Source organism: Mchenga conophoros, linkage group LG9 (genome assembly GCF_057382185.1).
Source record: "Mchenga conophoros isolate Kocher_MC1m ecotype Shallow Benthic linkage group LG9, M_conophoros_male_GT1.1, whole genome shotgun sequence".
In the NCBI taxonomy this organism is placed as follows: Eukaryota; Metazoa; Chordata; class Actinopteri; order Cichliformes; family Cichlidae; genus Mchenga; species Mchenga conophoros.
Window position 1 is genome coordinate 17,819,117 of NC_140534.1, and position 13,087 is coordinate 17,832,203.

The window sequence follows — 13,087 nt, forward strand, 5'->3', positions numbered from 1 at the left end:
TGGAGGCGTAAATGCAAAGTATCACAGACCTGAGACATGTATGAGCTGGACTGTTATTAAAAAAAAAACAAAAAAACAAAACAAAAGTTCCCAAAAAAATATTTGTGTATGCCACTATAGTCCAAAGCTGTTTACATGTGCAATAATCTATAGTTGCAATATCCCTATAAATGAAAAACAAAAAACAAAAAAACAAAAACAATGAAATAATTAGCTACTTGGACAAATAGACAGCTAGGCAGAGGGGGGAAGTAACAAAGAACATTACTTAAATACCTTTAAATAAAATTTTCAGGTCTGTATTTTACTATTTAATTATATAACAACTTTTAACTTTTACTTCTTACATTTCCACACAAATATTATTATAATTATTATTATATTTTCCTCATTTTACTCTACATTTTTATAACGGGCCCGTTAGTTTAGCTTGTAGATATTTGGGGGAATTAATTTCACATCATTGCATCACTGCACGCCTTCCGGACATGGACCCAATTTGACCCTAAATGTAGGAAACAGTAACACATAAAAGACAATCCTATTGGTGTATCCATCACCGAGCTAACAACATGGTACTTCAGCATCTTACTAGAAGAGAAACGCACACGGGGGGTTTCATGTTTTTTAAGTTGCAGTTCAATTTAAATGCAACTTTGTATCAGCTCAAATATCACAATTGTTTGTATGCAGTTGTGATCACCAAACATGTGTCAGCTAGCTGAAAGATACAGCTGCTGTGTCTTCCAGGGGGAGAAAAGAATGAGAAATAACTTCACCCAGAAAATGGGAAAGATGTAGGAAAGGACAGGGGAGGAAGAAGAGAGATTACGATTAAAGATAAGGACTGCTCAGTGACATTTGATAAACTGGAAATATAAGGAATTCATTATTCAGATCTATTCAGTAGTGTTAAAGTGGTTAGTTTGCAACACTGCACTATGTTTGGTGCAGAGAAGCTATAGTCAGTGTTAGGTTTCATCAGGAGCAGACTCTAATTTTAATCTAAGCTGATGATGCTGATTAGATTCACTCACTGACTTCCACCGTTATACCAGCTTTATACCTTGTAGCATTTAGGAAATCAGCCGCGATAGCTCATGTAACATCTGCGTAGATCATGTTGAATTCATCCGGGTAAATCCACTAAGAGCAGTGAATCTTAGAGCGCCAGCAACACGGGTCAGAGCTGAACACAGCCTGCACACAATATCTACTTGCGCCGCTCACAACAGAAATTAATGCGACTCATTTCTTAGCAATTCTCTTCCCCGCGCTGCAGCACTACAGCTGATCGTAGGGTTCCTACATCTCTCAAATCCCATTTTAACCTCATTTTTCTGTTTAGGTGTGGAGGCAAAGTAACCCATCTACACTGTGGGCAACAGCCAACAGAGCTAGTTGGGGTTTTTTTCTGTTTTTTAAATTCCCTTTGTTTTTCTCTGCTTGTGTTCTACAGATGTTCAAGCTGAGCACATTTATTAGAAGTAGAATTTAGGCTGAAATAATATTTGTTTTCCTTTGAATTAATATTGTTTTGCTATTGTATTAAGATAATATGAGGTTCAGTTTCTTTTGCAAAAAATAAATTCAAATTGCTCATGGGAAAGTTACTTTTTACTTTTATACTTTTTACAACATTTTACAGAGGTTTCACCAGTACTTCAACTTTCACCAGAGGAGTTTTTAACAAAAGCATCATTACTTATTCTAAGAGGAATAAAGAGAGATATTATATTTCCGCCACACTGGCTTCTCTTCATTGGCTCCCTGTTAAATTGAGAATCCAATTTTAAAGTCCTTCTCCTCACATACAAGGTCTTGAATAATCAGCTCCCATATCTTATCTTAAAGACCTCATAGTGCCGTATCATCCCAGCAGAGATCTTTGCTCTCAGACTTCAGGCTTACTCGTGGTTCCTAGAGTATTTAAAAGTAGAATGGGAGGCAGAGCCTTCAGCTTTCAGGCCCCTCTTCTGTAGAACTAGCTTCCAGTTTGGATTTGTGAGATAGACACCCTCTTGACTTTTAAGATTAGGCTTAAAACCTTTTGATAAAGCATATTGTTAGTGCTGGATAAGTTGACCTCGAATCCTCCCATAATTATGGGAATAAATAAGTCAAAGTCTAGGCTGCTGGGGGCTAGACAAAAGGGAGTGTTTCTTCTTCACTCACCTTTTTCACTCACTGTGTTTAAACACCACTCTGCATTTAATCATTAGTTATTATTAATCTCTTCCAGATGGATGGCTGCCCCCCTGAGCCTGGTTCAGCTGGAGGTTTCTTCCTGTTAGAGAGTTTATTCCTCTATTCCCAACTGCTTGACCATAGGGGGTCATCTGATTGTTCAGCTTTTCGCTGTATTATTATAGGGTGTTTACCTAACAAGATAAAGCACCTTGAGGAAACTGTTGTAATTTGAATTGAATTGAATTGAATTGAATTAAGTCTGTACATGTGCCACCTCTGCAGCCAGGGCTAGGTTTAGTCACCTTGAACCATGTCTCTCAGCCCAAACTTTGTCCACCAGAGAACAAGAATCTTACTGTACATTATATGTGGCTATAATTCTACAATTTGCATCATAGTTCTGAGTCAACCTCAGTCCTTATATGACTTGCAGAGTTATGTTGACTAAATTCAGGATGATGTACGGCAGCTAAATAAGGGAAATTTACTTTAGCAGGTGCTTTCAAAAGAAAATATTTTAGATATATTAAACCAAACCCCCCAGCAGTAACCTTAAAATACACGTAAAGTCAAGGTGAACTGAAGTGAATCTTTGCATCACGCAGCCACGCTCTTTGAAGTTAATGAGACAACAGAAGCACTCACTGGAGGAGCGCCAATGTTTACTTAAACTGAGAACTCAAAACAGTCTAAGGTATTACCATGACAACAGGGACTCTTTCTGGTTAGTCTTTTGAATGCCTCTCCTCTGCTAGAGAAAAATCTCTCAGTCCATTATTCCTTTTTCTCCCCCCCCCCAATTTCAGCCGAGGGAAACAAATCATTAGTTGTTCAACAACAGAGCCATCTGTGCCCTTGAAGGAGGATGTTTGCCATGCCAGAGAACAATTAGACATAAACAGAGTGAAAGCTGGAGAACAAGTGTCTGAGCTGTTTCTGAACAGTGTCACATTTAGGCCAGAAGCTCATACATTTGCTGACATCAAGCATACTGAGCTCCGCACATGCTGTACTGCAAGCGAACGGGTGCGATAATAGCCGATGTATCCCATGGTAACGTCTTCACTGTCATTACCCCTTTAGGCATCTGGATGCAGACTTGATGAGCTACAATTTCCTGTGCAGGCACAACACCTTGGGGGTTCTCGCCACCCATTTAAAGTACTATGTGCTTCGCTTGCACACAGAATCCCAAACGGCCAACAACAACTATCCAACTATTATGCTTTGTGGTCAGAAATCACGCTGTGCAGTTTTCTCCCAGTTACTGAGAAGACTTCCCGCTGAGGCACTACAGTTAGTCTCAGTCTCATGAGTATGTGCTTACTGTGCAAGAAGCAATCACTTGGGATAATAAACCTGTCAAGTAAAAGTACATTATCTGCTTTGTTGCCATTAGGACTGTGAGAAATGGGTAAAAAACTTCAGAAAATGCTTCAGAAAAACAGCAATGCATGATGCGATACAGTGTGATGCTCAGTTTATTTCCAGCCTGTCTGTTTATGGTGCTAGAGTAGCTTTGCATGATTCACAGATCAAAATAATCCTTATTTATCTCACACTGCACCTTGTCACAGGCACTCAGTTTGTCCTGTGTTCCCTTTAGGCAAAACTTTCTGAAACAGACTAAATGTTCGAATGACAGGAGGGAGGGGTCTCTGTCCTCCAGACAAAACTGTGTGCCTGAAATGACTGCAAAAAAGAGTTTTGGAGCAGTCTGAATCCTGAGCTTTCCAAGTACTGCACAGGGATTACTTGTACATACACTGACCTCATTATTTTCATGATTCACAGTTTAAAGTAATCATTATTTATCTTACACTGAGCCTTGCTGCAGACCCTCAGTTTGTCCTGTGTCTGAAAAATAAATTATCACTTCTCCCTTTAAACTAACTTGTGCCAAACCTACCACCTCATGTAGAAAAAAAATAGTGGAATCTAAATGTTTAGAGTACTCTGAAGTCTGAGTTTTTGGCTCAAGCTTATTACCATAGCTCTGTACTTTAATTTAAAAAGTTTTTTGTAGCTGAATAAAAGTACAAAACCAGCATAATACAGGAACTGTGGCAGTAGTTTGCCAGCAGATCCATCCCATTTAAAATGATGGCTTAATTGTGTTTTGTTGTGTGAAGTGAGGGACTCTCCACTTGTGTGTGAAAATGCCTCCGCCATTGTGAAGTGGAGCCAGCAGCAGTGATTAAGTTATTGAAATCTGCCATAAAGTGTCTAGATAGGGCCCAGCATTCAGTGTAACAGTGATCCAAATGTTGTCTATCACTGGCCCATAAAAAAGACAATGCTGTCTCTCGGCCTTCAATCGTCAATGTAGAGTTGGTGCTCACAGTAAAGGCTAGTTAGTAGTTAGGACTCAGGCAAGAAAAAAGAAACTTAGTGTAGCCCTCTCTTACATATGGGTGTGTATGTGTTCTCTGTTTTTAAAGTTAAATTAAGGTCAATTTAAAACCATTGAAATATTAAGCATTTGCTTAAATGTAAATCCGTCCAATAACGACCTGCTTGCAGGTTTCAGATATCACAGGAGATGTTTAAATTCACTTACAAGGGTCATGCTGATGGAAAACCTGAAATATTTTTCCACTTTCAGAAGAATAAATGATCCATGTAGGGGTACTGTAGCATGCTCGAGTTGTAGCTGAAAACAATAGTCTGCCTTTCTGGGATATGCACTTTCCTTTAAATAAGCTAGGTTTAAAAAATAACCCATAGGGAATACCTACTGAATAACAGCCTTCTGCCTTACACTGTGTGAAATTCTGAACTTTAACAAGCTTTTCTTCCAAACAAAAATGTTTACAAGGTTGTCATTATGGGTTGTCTTCTTGCATTTTTCTAGCTCACTGCAGCACTCCTTGTCATTTTAGTGCCACTTGTAGATCAGACAGGCATACAGCCATTGACAGGACTCTTTATTGTGTCATTTAGTGAAAGACTAACTCTAAAACCACTAGTTGTCAGGGGGGTAATATATGAGCCAAGTCTTGCACTCATTCCCAAGTAAAATTCAACTTCTTGTTTTTGCCCCAAAGTTAAGTGTTAATTAGTGGGCTTTAGAGATGCTGATAGGCAGTTTTTCTTTTCTCTTTAGACGTGCAACTACAATTAAAATCACTTTCACTTTACATCTCATTCAGTGCAAGCGCATTTCTGATTTGGAAGTTGACCAAAATCCTCATGATAAACACCCATGTTTACTTTTCATTACGCAGGGATCAAAGAGATAAACACACTCAGCACATCCCCTCACAACTTAAGGCCACGGGCAGAAAAAGACGATCTTCAGCCAAGGAACCATTTGGAAAAGCCTGACTCCACACAGCTGTGACCCACATCTTCCAAAATGGCCTTGAGTGTTTGCAGAGCTCGGCTTATTCAGCTATAAATGAAGAAATCATGGGGAGGAATCTTTTTTTTTTTCTTTACCTTGGTTGGTTGGATAAGAATTTCAGCAAGCGCTCAAGCAACATCAGCAAAGGATCTTAAGGCATGAAATAATATGATAATGCAGAATGAACTATAATATTCTCAAAATCAAAAATTTAAAGGCTCAAAAGCCTTAAATAGGCAAGATAGTGGCCTTTAATATCCGAAAGAGCCCCCAAAGGACACTTAGTATTCACTCTCCTCATACAATCATATAGCTGCCTTCAGCTCCCTGCACAAGGACAGCCAGAGTCATATATCCTGCACCTCACAGCTTTAGATGCAATAAAATATTAATGGGACCCTCCTTGGGCAAAAGGTTACCTCTGCCCTCAGAAGCATCACGAGGCAAAAGAGACAAAGCCAAAACTCAGCAGTCATTATGAATGGCCCCATAAAAGCAGGACAAAACTTTCAAACTCCTTTAACTATGATTCATGTCCCTCTTGGCTCCATTAGATCGGCTGCACTTGCAAGCAGGGAAGGATACGTGAAATTAAAAAAAGGGCGTGAACTATTAGAAATCACCTCACATGGTTATAACGGGCGCAAAAAAGGTAGACATTAATTATATGCATTTCCAAAACATCCGACGCGCGTCAAAGCGCATAGGCTATGGAAAACGGGAACTAACAGATGGGGGAAAGGAACGAAATCGGCGTCATACACTACGTACGAGTCAAAAAGCCGCCTTACCAGTACGTTGCCCTGCATTTTTGCAGTCTCAATCAGACTCTTTTCCTTCATTTTTCCTCCCGTCGACCTTCCGAGCCTGCTTCTAAAAGGCTGGATATGTGGACTTTTGGACAGCTTCTGTCAGCTCTCCTTCCCCGCCGCTTCCCATCCAGACCCTTACATAGTGAGACAGTTAATAAGTGGGTGGGCTTACAACCTAACGGGAACGAAGGAAAACAACGTGGGCTCTTCGGTGTACTGCTCAATATTTGTATTGACCAAGCTGTCCTTCCTCGCACACACGAACAGCAAACCATACGGTGAAAAATAAATCTAAGTTTGAGTGAGATCACTGATTTTTTTCTTTTTTTGATTTTTTTTCTCTTTGGAAGAGGCGCGAGAAGAGAGAGAGGCAACAGAAAATCCAATTTCCTGTGGAACAGGGAAACTGACACCGTGTTGTTTTGTTTCTTTCAGAAGCTGTACAGATTTAATGGGATGGCCAGATGCAGGTGATCGTCGCTGTCAGATATATCCTTCAGAGTAAACTGACACCAGGTCAGCTGTAATCAACTGTACGGTTGACACATATTACGATCGCCGACATGCACTTATTTGCCACGTCTATCTGTCACAAATACATTAAATTCCGCAAAAATTGAAATCCTTAAAGGTCATGGCTGAGGCAAAACGATGCCTGTGAGAATTTATGATGAACTTCCTGTGCTTTTGTCATATGGTGCACATTTTTGCCCCTTTTACTATAGTAACCCTTACCTAAAGCCAGACTTCCTATTGCTTCTTACAGTCACTTGTAATGACCAGAATTACAAGGAGGGGGGAGGTGTGTGTGCGTGTGCGCGCGTGTGTGTGTTGAGCGATCAGGTCATGGTACTAAAATGTCATACACGTAGTCTGACAATATCATGACTCCTGTTGTATCTGTACATACATGGTTCCCACCCTGAGGGAATAATAAATTTAAAGGGCACTTATCAACAGGATAGGAAAGAAATGGGAGGTAAAAATATAAAATTTTCATAAGCTTTTAAACTTATATGCATTCACGTTATTGGACTGGAAGGAAAAGCTTTTTGTACAGTATACTTGGTATAACATGCATAGAAATCTACATGCGACCCAAGCGTTAAATTATAAAATATGAATACCTTAATTAACTCATTACATTTTAATAACTAATTTGGGTTATTCTGAGAGAAAGGAAACCTGCTTGCCATAATTGCTGTGAGAATTAGTTCTAAGATAGAGGTTCCCTGTTTAATATTGATATATGATAATCATAATAATAATATTTAGGGTTTTTTTTTTGTTTGTTCGTTTTTTGGACTCCACAATTGACTCATTGTGCTGGCAAGTCTGTTAAAAAATTTTCAGAACGCTAGCACAGATCGCCCAGTACCTTTTACATGAATGTATGTTGACAGAATGCAATGGTTTTATTTAATGTTTATTCAAATACATTCTGATTTCAGCCTCTACAGACTGTATTTCCATTGCAGTGGCTTTGGACAGTGGAGATAATTGTGGATCCTTGTGTGATAATTACCTGTTAGTCACTTGCTTAAAAAGGTATTCAAAAATAAAAGACAAACAGTTTTCAGAAAGTTTCAGGAAGCCCAAAAGAAAAAAACAAAAGCTTTAGATCGCTCTAATGCCTCTATTAAAACCATAAAGGTAGCACAATTTGCAACACATGGTGCGTGTAGCTCTGTATTTAAACTCAATAGCCACTTAATTACCACTCAGACTATTGACTTCTTCTCTGCACAGAAGCTTCAATGTCATGTGATGAGAAAACAGGAACATGAAAAAGCTTAAAGAGAAGAGCACATACACCATTCTTTCACTGGCAGTTTAAACAACATTACAATGTCTTCTTGAAATGGAGCAAAGCCATTTGTTTCGTATTGATTTCTTTTACTGGAATCAGCAAATATCACGCAAGAGATTAAAACGTGAATGAAGAGAAGGAGATGAAGAGGGCTGGTGTGACAGGAAGAATACTAGAGCCAGGGTGAGATGTGGCAGACCCAGCAGCCAAAAAAAAAAAAGAAGAAGCAGATGACCAAGAGAAAAAGAAACTGAATAACGTAGCTCATGGATTACTCTGAACACCATTTGTCAGTTACATACAATATATAAACCATTTCAGTTATGTGTATTGTCAGCTTTCAAGATGGAGGCAGCTTTAGTTCTCCAGCTCATGATCTTAATAAATCAATATCAGCCTGAAATCCTCTGAATCTTGACTCAGAGTGTTTACTATACTGAATTAAATACTGTATACTGATGATCCACCGGGAAGCTGTGAGTTCTAAAGCAGCAGTTCACCAAGAGCAGGTTCCCTCAACTGGGAAGTGCAAACAGCATGTCTCACGTAAATCTCATTTAAAAGTGCCTGGTATTAATTACTGTGGATAAGGCTGTCAAAACAACCTAATGGGGGCTTTGGGCTCCCTCGCCAGCAGCTGGACTGCTGACAGAGGGAGAACGCAGAGATAGGTTGCAGGCTGTGCTGCTTCATTACTGTGTCTGCATTTTTTACTGATTTCCTTCATAACAGCTCCATGGAGTTCTGTCAAATGCATGCTTAAAGGATAACCTTCATAACTTACAATTTATAACTCCTGGCACCAAGCGCGTATAAATTGGTGCTTTATGGCTTGTTGATAGGTTCACATTTAATCAGGGAGTATGTATCAAACATGACACGTGAACCCCCCCCCCAAAAAAAAAAAAAAAAAAAGCTGGCTGCAGCACACATGCAAGATTGAATTCACCATGTTGTTTATTTCTGTGCTAAACATAGCGGGCCAAGCCAGAGTACATCACATACAGGTGTGTCGGCCAAGGACATCTGTAACAACAATGTTGGCTGTGCAGAAGCAGACAGCAGCTGCCTGATGTTAAGACTATCAGAGAAAATGGCTGGCCAGGGATGGCTAAGTGCTACTACTATACTGTAAAGCTTGACAAAAAAAGGCAGTTGAATGCCACGAACCAGACAGCTGCCAAAGCTAGCGAGCTGTATGGAAACTCTGCTGGTGAGAGAAAATCTGCTGGAGTGTTGATTGCTGCTTTCTGACTCCAGTGTAGAGAGAGACAAACAAACACTCCAAATAATACATTTTGTTTGTGTGTCATCACAATTTTATGTAACATTATGCAGATTGCGAGCTTTCCACATTGCAGTATTACCTGTTGCCATATTTCTGCATAATTATAATTTGATAAAAATAATTCAATAGCTAAGTGCAAATACCAGCTTTGAACTTTAGAAGAAAACGAACAAAACCAAAAAACAAAACATGGAGTTAATTCTGTGCTGAGTTTATTTTCTGGTGAATGGCACTGTAGTAGCATGTCAATTATGTAAGTGTGCCCTAATTTCCAGGGAACTGTGTCTGTGCAATGAACGCATTCTATAGAAGTGTGTTCCTAGTACTAGCTGATAACCAACATCTTATCCAAATACGGTTATGCCAGGCAACCGCAAGCCAAGAGGGTGAAAGCCAGAAATGTGGCTACTACTACTATCATTTATAACTTTACACTAGTTTGCACAGCAGCTACAGGATCGGTCTTTGATCGATAAACAACAGTAATCCCTTAAAACTCTGGTCCAATAGTTAGAAAATACTTCTGTAGCAAAGAGGGCTTTTGTTTATGCCTTTGTGCCCAACCATAGAAGGATTACATCCAGTACAAGGTTTCAGAGGCCAAAAATGGAAGCACAGTTCCTCGAAAGATTCTTGGTTTCCTGCAGTGAAACAACAAACAGGTATTTATATACACAAATTTGCACACACTTAATATTTTCTGTATTCATTTTGCACAAAGAGGACTCTGCATGGCGTTCTTGGCTACATCCTGAAAAGTCCCAAACGTTTAAGACTAGACAAGACATTCTTCTTAATAACCTCTGCATTATATCATGCAGGAACTACAGTGTAACTCCACATGTCTTTGTCAGTATTTATAGCTCTGTTTTTGGGACTGGGTGCATTCCAAGTCAAGCCTCCGAGAAGAGCCAGAAAACCCTTTTAGACAAAAAAATGATTAGAATGTGCTCAAATCCTGGATTGATTGGCCTGGATCCCCAGTGGAGTGAGTCCAGAAAACAAAGCTTCATTCTGATGATGGCAGTCATCCAGCACAATAAACTTAACCGAGATCTTCACAGGACAAATCGATGGTTTCATTATCAACTTAATTACTTGATACCATGGTATCTTCTAAACTGTTGTCACTGTGGTTTTTTGCTGTTGTAATGGCAGCCTGAGAGATACTGAACTTGCCTCAAAGAAGACTAGAATTAGCAATACCAGCCTCAAACTAAATTAAGTCTACGTAAATCGTAAACGAGATGACCACTGAAACCTTTACTGAAACAATAAGCTTGTCTTCAACTGATGTTTATCATTATGTGAAACTCAAAGGGGGTAGGGTGGAGAGGTTCTGGGTAAAGGTAGGTTTGCTTTCAAATGTGGCTCATTTTAGCTACAGGTTAAGAGTGAAAAGTGAACTAGAGATAGCTGCATTTGAAGGCCATTACTGAGCAGCAGGAAGCAACTATCCCAGTCCACACACTATCAAGTGATTTGCATCTCAAACACCTTTCTCTCTAAAAAAAAAAAAAAGAGAGAAAGAAAAATGCCTCACCTCTCCGCTGGTGGGGAGCTTCATAATCTAGATAAGAGCTTTGTGATGACCTTCCCTGCCCCGGACTGTCAAGGCAACAGATCGTTACCATCGCTAATGAACTCAAAGGCCAGAAAGATGGTGCATAAATACACAGCAAGAAATATGGTGCAATAATGTGGTGTTAGGCTTGAAAAAGGTAACATAAAGGTTTTAATATTTCTGTAGTTCAAATACTACTAACGTAATATACAGATGCCCAAAGTCACTTCTACCAGTTAACAACAGAAAATGTAAAAGTTCTGATGATTATCTTCCAACTTAAGGAGACTTGTGCCTCCCTCCACAACATGATGGAGCCAGTAAGCACATCTGAATATTAATGAAACAGTTGCCTTGAACAGCAGGCGTTTGTCAGGAACTTGGATCAGATTCATCACTTTAACCTGCTCAGGGATGGATGAGGAGTTCCCGCAGCACAGCAGCTGGCTTCGGATTCACTACCCACACTTGAACAGTTCAACAGGATGGAGCGTTGGGTAAAAGTACAAGAAAGGAAAAAAAATCAATGTCAGCATGTATTATTTTTAAATAATATTGCATAATTTCTCCATGTTTTCTCCTCTCTGATTTATATAACTCATCAGGTTCTCAACACGAAGGTGCATTTGCATTTTTACAGGCATCAGTGTGGACATTACCTAACCTTGATTGTAATTTTAATAAAAACCAGTAGGTTTGACCGAATACCCAGAGTTATTTCAGAAATGAATTGGAGCAAAAAGCAGCAATTAAGTAACAATCATCGTTAGTACCTTCTTAATTACTGCTGCTGCTGTTAAACCATTCAAATGTTCCACTATGATGTTGAATAAGTTCACAGGAAAGAGAGTGGAGTTTGCATTTTCTCCCAGTGACTGTGTGGGTTCTTACCAGCTACTCAGGCTTTCTCCTTTAGTCCAGCAAAACTCCCAGATTTATAGGACTTGACAGCAAGATCTTGATGAACCTGCTTATTAGATTAACTTGTGATTTTAAATTGTGTGTGAACACAAATTATAGGCTGGTCATCTGTCCAGGATGTACCCTGATTTCAGGCCTATAACCTCCAACACTACTTATCCTGAATTGGATCAGATGAAGAATTTGATGACTAGATCTTATTTGTTTTGTGATTTTGGTGGGTAAAATGTTAAGAAGCCATCTAGTTAGCTAATTAGCCTAGCGTTAGAATGTGTTTTGTGCACATTTCAGTATTTAACTTGTGACAAAAACAATAATTTCAAAGTCTATATTAATACTTTTATGATTTGCCCAATTTACTGTCTGTTAGAGAATAGGCCTGTTTGTATTATCATGTGGCCCTGGGCTGGTTAGAAGCTCCTCCAATTTGTCTTTGCTAATGTTTTGCTCTCAAGTGGAGGTGGACAGGTCCTACCCTAGGTTCTGCCTGCTGGTATCCCGTTCTGCCTGCTGGTATCATGGGTGATCGTGGCTCAAGAGTTGGCAGTTCGTCTTGTAATCGGAAGGTTGCCGGTTCGAGCCCCGGCTCTGACCGTCTTGGTCGTTGTGTCCTTGGGCAAGACACTTCACCCGTTGCCTACCCGTTGGTGGTCAGAGGGCCCGGTGGTGCCAGTATCCGGCAGCCTTGCCTATGTCAGTGCGCCCCAGGGTAGCTGTGGCTACAATGTAGCTAACCATCACCAGTGTGTGAATGGGTGGATGACTGAATGTAGTGTAAAGCGCTTTGGGGTCCATAGGGACTAAGTAAAGCGCTATAAAATACAGGCCATTTACCGTCCTTTAATAGCCAAATTATCTTCTAGGAAGAAGTTCTATGGAATAAGTCGTTTAGCCAATGTGGGAGAATTTCTGAGAGACAGAGAAACAAGGACGTAGCCAATGGCCAAATCCTAAGTAAGGTGATGAGTGGAAGGTTGAACTTGTCCTTAAACTAGTAGGTCACTGATGGTCTGATGAGAAACAGTGCTGAAGGGCTCATTTCCCTTGGGTAAGACTCACCTATTTTCTCAAAGCTGGTGCGCATTCTCTGGAAATGAATGCGCACCAGTGAGACTCACCTGTCTGTCTACCCTCCTCAATCTCCTGCTACCTGAGG

The 13,087-nt window shown here is 39.9% G+C and overlaps 1 protein-coding gene across 2 annotated transcripts in view; it reads right to left on the minus strand.

The window, feature by feature from the left end:
• LOC146567108 (A-type potassium channel modulatory protein DPP6-like) overlaps positions 1–13,087 on the minus strand; it is a 269,199-nt gene that overhangs the window by 226,343 nt on the left and 29,769 nt on the right. The window contains exon 1 of one of the 2 annotated variants that reach the window (XM_085286717.1): positions 6,328–7,386. The exons of the other annotated variant lie outside the window; for it this stretch is intronic. Within the exon in view, the coding sequence (XP_085142843.1) occupies positions 6,328–6,378 (51 nt within the window). The 5' untranslated portion in view covers positions 6,379–7,386. Of the gene's footprint in view, positions 1–6,327; positions 7,387–13,087 lie in introns of those variants that run through there. 2 annotated transcript variants of the gene reach the window in all.